Source organism: Gekko japonicus, unplaced genomic scaffold, assembly GCF_001447785.1.
Source record: "Gekko japonicus isolate JY-2015 unplaced genomic scaffold, Gekko_japonicus_V1.1 scaffold1237, whole genome shotgun sequence".
In the NCBI taxonomy this organism is placed as follows: Eukaryota; Metazoa; Chordata; class Lepidosauria; order Squamata; family Gekkonidae; genus Gekko; species Gekko japonicus.
This window is the reverse complement of record NW_015172593.1, coordinates 212,472-222,611: the sequence shown is the minus strand read 5'-3', so window position 1 is coordinate 222,611 and position 10,140 is coordinate 212,472. Positions and strand designations below refer to the sequence as shown.

The window sequence follows — 10,140 nt, the reverse complement described above, 5'->3', positions numbered from 1 at the left end:
CGAAGGCCCCCCCTGGCCCCAGGCAGGCAGGGGTGGGGAGAGACAGGGAGGAAGCAACTTACCCTCCCTCTTTTCCTGCCTCCTCCTGGCTGAATGAGGGCCGGAAGCGGGGCGGCCGGAAGCAGGGGGCGGGGCTTCGTCATGTGCCCCGCCCCCCATACCTCACCCGGGGGAACTGCGATCCCCCGCGATCCCCCCTGAAATGACCTCTGCTCTACAGGGATATCAAGTGGCTCCAAGCTACCTGGACCATCGAGAATTGAACACTCTGGCTGACACGATCGTTCCAGTGGAGTGGGCTATAAAGGCCCTGGTTTTATATGTAGTAAATAATGATTGCGCCACAGCAACATCTGGAATGTTACTTTTGATAATGTGCCAGCTGTTGAATGTCCAGGAACAAACCAAGCCAGGTTTGTTTGTGTTGGCAATCCAAATGGAAATTCTCCAAGAAAACAGATGTTCTACTATCCAAGTGGGAATTATTAATGTGTTTATTACCCCATTTTGCTTCCCAGTGAGGATCCAAAGCAGCTTACAAGAACCTATGCTCCTCCATTTTATCCTCATAACTATGTGAGGTAGGCTGGGCTGAGAGAGTGACTGACCCATACAGGGAGACACAGAAAGCTATTTAGGTATAGCACAGTTCCTGAGTCTCTAGTTTAAACATTGTCCTCACTCTGAATGCACTCAGTGGCCTCAGGGAAGTAATTTTCTCAGCCTCAGCCCTTGTCAGGATGGGAGTGGGAAGATAACAATATTGGCCTGCTTTGCAGGGTTGTTGTAAGGATTTTGGAAGTAATGGATGAGATGAATTTTGAACTCTCTAAAATTATTCCCTGGGATTAGGGGAAAGAGGATTCCACGCCACTAGATGTTCCTCAAGGCTGTTTAGAATCCAAACATTTTTTTTTTCTCAGAAAGTAATTGCTCAAGTCATGTTTGGGCACCTTGAATTTTTACGTGGAACTGGCCCAAGTTGGACACAAATTGCGTTTTCTGGTTTTGCGGGACTTCCCCGTCAGGCTGTGTTCTCCTCCACCCAACTTATGTGTTTCTGTGCCCTTGGGATGTAACCTTTGCGTACAAGGTGGTATGATCACAGAGGAGTGTGGGCGTGAGACAGGACGAGAAGGCCTGAGTAGCAGCTTCCTTTCCGCCTTTTCTATGCCTCTGACAGTTGGGTAGGGTTGTCAACCTCGAGGTAGAAACTTGAGTTCTCCCAGACTGACCACTGAGCTCCAGACTAGCCCCCTGATCAGTCCCCAGGAGCAAATGGCAGCTTAGGTGGGTGGCCTCTATGGTATGCCATAAAATCTAGAGCAGAGGGTCAAACTCATTTGTTATGAGGGCCAGATCTGACATAAAAGTCACTTTGTCAGGCTGGTCCATGTGTGCCATAAAATGTAATGCCAGGTACCAGAGATATAAAGGACACAGGCAACCCTATTAACAATATTAGTCTTTACTCAAAATACCAATAAAAGCAATTGATTCCTAGCAGTGAAAGCAATCGATTTACTGGGGAGCCCACAAAAGCCCCAAGAAATGTTTTTAATCATGTGCAAGACTAGGTTTTTCCCAAGAGATACCATAAAAGGGGGAGTACCTTATATTTCCATACATACAAGTTGCTTGCGGGGACGGGACGGTTCTGGCCCCCGGGCCTTATATTTGACATCCCGGTCTAGAGAAACAGAGGTCCTAGGCTGCTGAGAACCATAAGAACATAAGAGAAGCCAATGTTGGATCAGGCCAATGGCCCATCCAGTCCAACACTCTGTCACACAGTGGCCAAAAATTCCAGGTGCCATCTGGAGGTCCAGCAGTGGGGCCAGGACACCAGAAGCCCTCCCACTGTTGCCCCCCCCCAAGCACCAAGAAGACAGCATCACTTGCCCCAGAGCCCCTATCTATACCTTGTGGCTAATAGCCACTGATGGACCTCTGCTCCATATGCTTATCTAATTCCCTCTTTAAGCCATCCATGCTTGTAGCTGTCACCACCTCCTGTGGCAGTGAATTCCATGTGTTAATCACTCTTTGGGTGAAGAAGTTCTAACCCGACTGCTCAGCAAGTTCATTGAGTGCCCACGAGTTCTTGTACTGTGAGAAAGGGAGAAAAGTAAAACGATGCTTTAGAACTTCTCTTTCCCCTATGGATGAAACATCCCTGCTAAGCCCCCTCCCCAAACTCTGTCCATTTCAGGCATCGCTCTCAAATCTCCAGCAATCCCCCTCCCCCCCCCTCAGCCAGAGTTGGAACCCTACACCTGAACCCAGTGCTTATGCGAATGCTGGCCTTACCACACAGGTTGCCTCTGAGTGTCCCCATTACCTTCAGAGTCTCAGTCTTACAGGAAACCTCAGCTAAATCAGGTCACCCAGGGCCCGTCCCAGTTTCCTCAGGTCTTTACAAACTTTTTTTCCGGGTGGAGGTGGGGAAATGACTATACGCAGATACAGATTGAGGTGAGGCAGAGAATTCACGTGACTCTTGACTCGCAGCCAGGAGATGTAGGTAGGTTTAAGCTTAGCTGGGGGCTATATAGGTTGCCAGGTTTCTAGAGAAAGCAAACTAAACAAAGAGCCAGTCAAAAAAGAAGCTCTTGTTAGACCCTTAGCCCTGCACCCCCCCCTGTTCCCAATCCTCCTGCTAGGAGTGTAGAACTCTGCCCCTATGTCTTGCAGGAGGGCTTGCTCACAAAAACATGCTTCCTTCAGCTATCCCATCTCTAATCTCTATGTTGCAACTATCTGTGTTGCTTATAATTTATACCGTTGGTCAGGTTTGAAGTGCTGTGGGAGAGTTACAGCTGCATTTCCCCACACAGACTGCATTCCCAGGGCATCAAAAGGCCTGTGATCCCCAGCTTCTGACTCCTGGTATCCAAGTCCTGAATCTTGCACTGACACAGTAGGGAAACAGCATTAGAAAGCCAGCACTGTCGCGGAAACAGAGTAGCTGGGATTACCAACCTCCAGGTGGGGCCTGGAGATCTGCTATCACAGCTGATCTCCAGATGACACAGATCAGCTCCCCCAGAGAAAATGGCTGCTTCAGAGTGTGTAGTCTGTGGCATTGCACCCTGCTGAGCTTCCTCCCCAAACCCCACCCTCCCCAAGCTTAATCCTCAAAATCTCCAGGTATTTCTCAACCTACAGCCGGCAACCCTAAGTGTAGCTGTGAGATGGCTTGAAGCCATCTGTGGTATTAACCAGCCTGGTGAGGATGAGTTGCCTAGTACCACTAGAGTCTCTCTGATTAAATTAAAGGCACACTGTTAGAAGCTTACAGCATGGCGGACCAGCAAAGGTAGGGTGAGAGAATACACACCTCGTGCTGCAAATCCCCTGACCCTAATTTCCCCCTCAAGGACCAATGGGGGAGGGGTGTAATGTATCCAGTCCCGACCGCGTGGCAGACTAGGGCTCCACATGGTCAGGTGAAACCTTCAAGCTTCGATCATGAGAACAATGGACTATGCGGATCCTAGCCCGCACCAATCGGAGGGCTGGGCTCCTGGCCGAGAGCCTGTGGAACTCTCGGCCACTGTAAATAGCCTATTGCGGTGTGGGGGGGGTGTTATGGGTGGTGGTTTCACTGGGAATATAAGCCGGCCTGCGAGCCGGAAAAAGTTGTCTTGTTCTGCACTAATAAAAGTATGAGAGCTAGGGTTGCCAAGTCTATCTTCACCGGGAGTGGGCGGCTCCCGGCTGGCGTCTTGTGCGTGCGCGCCGCACGCACGTCACCCGGAAGTGACGGGAGGACGCCAGGCACGCTGGGGGCGGGGCCACGGCCATACAAGGGAAAACCATAGAGTTTTCCCTTGTATGGCTGTGGCCCCGCCCCCAGCGTGCCCGGCGTGCCTGTGTCACTTCCGGGTGACGCGCACATCGGGGTGGAGTTCCCCCCAGGGCCCGATCCGGCGGTGCCGGGGAACGGGCTTTTGGGGCGGGGGTTTCCCCGCCCCCCGGGGGGACTTGGGATCCCTAATGAGAGCTGTAATCACTCGTCAGTCTCAGTACTTTTCAGCAAGACAGATGTGTGAGACAGATGGTTTATGAGAGACAGTCGATCTCTCAGGGATGGATCATTTCCTTCCTGCTCACCCAGCTCTGAACCTCAGCAGTCTCACACATGGTGGCACCAATCCCCAATGGCACTGAGGTGTGAAGCATAGAGAGGTTTGAAGCAGGAAGCTGCTGTTCGCAGCTCAAATCTGAGAAGCGGAGTGCGGGGAGGAAGGTATTTTGTACCTCTTCCTCCCACTGCTTCATAAAAGAGTTGGGTATGTGGTTGGAAATTGGGGCCACAGGATGTGCACCCCACACACCCCTTAGGTTCCTATATGCTATCAGAAGGTAGAGTAGACCAATTTCTCCCACACGTTCCTAATTAGGGTTGCCAACTCCAGGTTGGGAAATTCCTGGAGTTTTGGGGTTTGAACCTGGGGAGGGCAGGGGCTGGAGAGGGGAAGGACCTCGGTGGATTATAATAATGCTATGGAGTCCACCCTCCATAGCAGCCATTTTATCCAGACAAATTGATCTCTGTCACCTGGACATCACTTGTAATTCCAGGAAATCTCCAGGTCCCACCTGGGTGGTGACAACACTACACCTTCTCTTTTTATTAGCTCTTGGGGACAATGAGCATTTTCTGACTTAATTGAGCTGTCTCGTTAGTGGGAGGAGAGGTTCTTTACTTTTTAAAAGCACCTGTTTCCCTGCGCACTAGGGGATAGAATCCTAGAATCACAGAGTTGGAAGGGGCCATACAAGCCATCTAGTCCACCCCCCTGCTCAATGCAGGATCAGCCTAGAGCATCCCTGACAAGTGTTTGTCCAGCTGCTGCCAGAAGACTGCCAGTGAGGCAGAGCTCACCACCTCCCTAGGCAGCCCATTCCACCACTGGACTACTCTTCCTGTAAAACATGTTTTCCTAATATCCAGCAGGTGCTTTTCTGCCCACAATTTAAACCCATTGCTGCGAATTGTATCCTCTGCTGCCAACAGGAACAGCTCCCTGCCCTACTCTGACAGCCTTTCAAGTACTTAAAGAAAGCAATCATGTCCCCTGTCAACCTCCTCTTCTCCAAACCAAACATTCCCAAATCCTCAGCCTTTCCTCTTAGGGCTTGGTCTCCAGGCTCTCATGTTTACAAAAGACCTCTACCATGTCTTTGGATGGCTCCATCCTGACTGTTCTGCCAATAACCACAGGGAGGGATATGATTGGATATTCCATCTTAGCTATGGCTTCAGTGAGAAAAGCTACGTAGCAGGACAGGTCCTTGGAGCTGTCAGTCCAATCCAAAACAGAATTCCACCCTTCTAAAAGTCCACCAAGATCAATGAACTTAGAAGGGCGGAGCTCTGTTTAGGATTGCGCTGCATCATCTACGAAGAGATGCCATTCAGTTGCCACAAGAAGCTTCACTCGTTCGGCAATATCCCACCAGTATTTCTTCAGCCTCAGTCTCTCTCCCATCTCTTCTGTAAAATGGGGATAAGAATGCCTTATTTCCAAAGGGCTGTCAGAAGGACACGGCAGGGTTGCTCCGGCAGCCTAGGAGGGGCTGCAAACCTGCAAGGCGATGCATTTTTCTCTAGGGGACGGGAGACCCTTGCTCATAGTTTCACAGGAACCCTTAGCCCCTTCCCATGGGCTGGAAATGATTAATCCAAGCAACATTATGTCCTCTCAGAGATATGACAAAGAATTCCCCCCAAATAATGCTAGGACAGTAGAGGAGAATACCCTCTGCATAGCAGCAACGAGGGATAGCGTGCTAGGCAGCGGCGGCAGCAGCAGCGGAGGAATGCAGCCCAGCAAGTCGAGTTAGGCTGGGGCAGGGCAGAGCACCACGTCCTGCAGAGGAGGAGGGGTGGAGACTCGCCTGCAGCTGCCTGGCCTAGGATTGCTGAGATCTGCCTATTTAGCAACAGCCATGTTCTGGCCCAGATGAGCTCCAGCCTGGCGGTCCATGGGGAGCCCCACTTTGCGCAGGGCCCTGCTGCTGCTCCCCACTGCCTTCCTGCGGACCTCTTTGCCTGCTGCACCGGGGACATACCTGCCTCTCGACCACCCACAAGTCACCACCAACTTTGTAAGGAACCTGACTTTTTGGACGGTGGAAGCTGGGGGAAGGGTTGGGAGGGAGAAATGGATATTGGACCTTGTTGTGGGCGGCGGGGGCGGGGGGGGGCACATGGAAAGCTCGAGCTCTGAGTCATAGGAAGGAGGGACCTGGGGGTGCAAGCTGCACATTCTTGAACTGCAGAGACTCAGACTGTTTGTTTTGGGGGAAGAGTGGGACGAGGAAAGGTCAGCCTGCCGTGCTCAGCTCTCTCCTAAGCGTCTTGCTGTTTGGGCAACTTTGGGAAGTGGTTTGGGGGAGACCTGCATGCTTCATCTCTGGCTCTGTTGTGCACAACCGTAGCATTCAGAGAACTGGCAATTACGCATGGGGGAAAAGAGTGTGGTGTGTTCAGTATTCCCTTGAATCCATTAGCAACGTTGGCATAACAGTACAGCAGAAGTGGGGACCAACACAGGGCATGTCAGCCCCCCCCCCCCCCCCCGGGCACGTGATTCAGCAGTCTGTTTACTGAAGCTGAGTCCAGTAGCCAGTAGTGCTTGAAAGGGCGACTGCCTGCATAAGCCTCCCTGTGTTAGATGGCAGGAAAAAAAGCAACTTACAAAAATGCAAGAAGATAAACAAGGTGCCACACAGTCGTTGGCAGCTGGGCCCCTTGACTCTGCTCTCTTGCTGGTCCCTGTTAGATTGGTTTATAAATGTTTTATGAATGAACCCTAGAGGTTTTAAACTGTTTTAACTGAATTGTGCTGGTTATGCACCGAATAAACACTTACTACTGGTCCCTGTTTGCAATTCTCGCCTCCCTTGAATGCTAGGACTTTGCTTGACGCTCAGCCCCGGGTGTACGTTGAGCATCAGGGCTCAGCCAGAAGCATGAGAAGCAATGATAGTGAAGAGAATGTCTTTGGAAGCATCTTCCCTCCTGTGCTGAGTTACCACAGTTAGCCCTGTCCCCTTCGGATCCAGGGCTTCAAATGCAAGAAACTTGATTTCTGGGCAGACTCTTCTGAAAAGACCCAAAGCAGAGGCTGATCCCAAATGGCAACTCCCTCCTTTATTGCTTTGGTCCTTACCCCCCCTGGTCCCCTACCTCATTCTCACTGTGCTTGAGATGCCATCCCCATTCATGTACATGCCTATCGCTTTGGCAGCTTCTTGCACGTGTGCAGGAATTCCAGTGCCACCCGCGGATTTTGTTTCACAGGGTTGCCACGTTGGTCTGCGGTAAAGCAGATTCGAGTCTGGTAGCACCTTAGAGACCAACAAGAGATTCAGGGTAGAAACGTCCGAGAGTCAACACACTCCCTTTCAGAGATGAGTTTCATGTCTGGCAAAGGGAGTTTTAACTCTCCAGATCTTATACCCTGAAACTCTTGTTGCTCCCTAACGTTGTACGTATTAGATTCCATGTCAAAAATGAAGTCAAATGAGGAGGAAGATCTATGTTTTATTTCAATTTTCTTCTTTTTCTTCTTCATCTTCTTCTTGTTCTTGAACATATTCTGAACATATTCAGGAAATACATGATATTTTATACATGGACTGACATAATCAAGAAAACAATATTCAAAAACCATAATTGGTTACAGAAGACAGTGGTCGTTTGAATAATAAGCCTCTGATCTGTCAGATGTAAAGAAACATATATCTACGTTAAATCTACGTAAAACCTAAGTGTTTACTTAACCTAACCTAAATGATAATGGGCAAGGATTTTTCATAACCCAAACAAAAGTATTTTTTACTGATACGAGACTAAAATCTTCTCTGACCCAGATATTGCAAGGCTTTGCCCTTAAAAACTACAGAATAATGAACTTTGTACCTATTATGTTGTCTGCTAGCAATATCAGACCTACAAGAGGGAAGCCTTCTATATAATAGGCCTTTCGTACATTCTAATAAAATATCACTTAAAAGAGACATCCATAAAACCAGGAAAAAATATGAATATGAGCAATCAAGAAGAAAAAAACCTATATAAAAATCTTTATATTCCCATTCATACTACACTAAGGTGCTACGAGACTCGAATCTAGCTACCCATGGGATTGGTACTGTTTCTATTTTCTCACTAAGGTAGCTGCTACACGTGGCACAAGTCCCTGGGGTGTTTTCACTGGTGATGCAGATGCAGAGGCATGAAAAGCAGTCTCCTGGGTTTCCGCAAACGATGCAGAACTGAGTCATTCCAGAGGGCTTTTCTACGTAGGCAATAAAATCTCACTGTGTTAAATGATTCACAAAGTGACTTGGAAAAATTATTAATGATTCATCCGTCAGTTGTATTGACTCACTCTGTGTAATCTGCCTTGAGTCCAAGTGAGAAAGGCGGACTAGAAACGATGTAAAGAATGAAATAAATAAAATAGGCCACAGCGACCACAAAAGGTCCACATGGGTGATTTTCCTCTTGCTGTCCTTGGGTTGCCATTCGCCCACCCACCAGCAGCAGACTTCTTCATGGCTTCTTTTAAGAAACTCACTAGTAAATGGACTGCTATAACATTATATCCACTACTGACTAAGGGTCAGGTCACACGGACATTTAGTGCGGGCTTCGCTGCTGATCCCTTGCGCATTAAAGTTTCCTGTTCATATTGGCAAACCCGCCTCCCGCACCGAAGCGGGCTGAGTCCCGCGGTTTCCACTCTTTTTATCCGCGTTTTCTGACACCCGTTGGAAAAGGTGTTTTCCGATATCTCACGTTTTGTATCCGCGGTTTTGGTATCTGAACAGCAATCCGCTGTGACCGCGCTACCCCCCCTTTTTTGTGTTTCCGGTTTAAGTTATGCGCATGTGCAAACAGGCACTTGCTTTTATTTTGGTCTTTTTTAGTTTGTATGTACCCCCAAGCGCATGGGAAGACAAGCGCATGCGCAGGTTTTGGTCTTTTAATTTTAATTTTATTTTTTTAAAGCCCCCGGAGGGGATTTTTTATTGATTTTTTAAACACTACAAAAGCTAGAACAGAAAAAAGGGAAAGGGAAAGCTACATATAAGGGAGAAAGTAAAGAACTCACTACTAACTAAAAACCCAAGAGAGTAGATCTCCAACTAGCTTTTTATACTTCATTCAGACTTTTCATCTTTGTACTTCTTATGAACTGTGTCAATCTTTTAACCCTTTTAACCATCCCCAGTTACATTTAATTGCCCAATAACAGTGCCCCCAATTCTCCCCTAGAACCAAAGTTCTCAAAGGCACAATTCAGAGTCCTTCAGCCTTTACTTCTTCTTCTCTCTCTTCCGCAGTTTGTAGGAACTTTTGGGGGCTGATGCCCCCTGCTCAGACAAAGAGTCCTCACCAGACGAACCAGTTTCCAGCTCTCCACTGGACTTATCGTCCTCTTCTTTTTTCTCATCCTCTGGCCTTCCCAGCTGCTCCTTTAGAAACTCTTGACCTTTAAGAACAGAGTCAATCTTGACCTTCTTCTCCTTGATCTTGAATATTACTCCTTCTGGAAACAGCCATTTATATCCAATTGAGTTTGTTTGGAGGAAAAACACAAGTTCTTTGTATTTCTTTCTGTGTTGTCTTACTTCAAATGGAATATCCTTTAGCGTTCTGACAGCATTCTCCCCCACCTTCAGGGGTGTCGCAGCAACTGCTTTCAGGATAGCATCCCTGACGTGCCTCTTCGAGAATCTTACTACAATTTCCCCAGGCAGATTATTTTTCTTTATGTATCCTGAATATGACCTGTAGGCCACATCCATGTCGTTGAGTAGCAAGTCCGCCTTTATATCTGCTACTGGGGCAAGTAGCTCACTCATAAGTTCTTTAAGATTCTCTCCTCTTTTCTCTGGCACCCCTTGGAAGCGCAGGACCATATTAGCCTTATCCATTTGCACTTGCAGCATCTGATCTTCCAAAGATACAGTTTTCTTTTCCAATTTTTGCACTTTTTTCCTCACTATCTGCGTTGTCTCAGCCATTTCCTTTACTTTCTCAGCATCCTGCTTCTTTACTTGAATCAAATCCGTTATTTGCGTTTGTTGAGCAGTAATGCTTGTTGTCACAACTTG

General features: G+C 48.3%; 1 protein-coding gene across 1 annotated transcript in view; it reads left to right on the top strand.

The window, feature by feature from the left end:
* The first annotated feature begins 5,955 nt into the window (after positions 1-5,955).
* Positions 5,956-10,140, top strand: part of IL17RE (interleukin 17 receptor E) — a 42,803-nt gene continuing 38,618 nt past the window's right edge. The window contains exon 1 of the mRNA XM_015421539.1: positions 5,956-6,117. Within this exon, the coding sequence (XP_015277025.1) occupies positions 5,995-6,117 (123 nt within the window). The 5' untranslated portion in view covers positions 5,956-5,994. The remainder of the gene's footprint in view (positions 6,118-10,140) is intronic.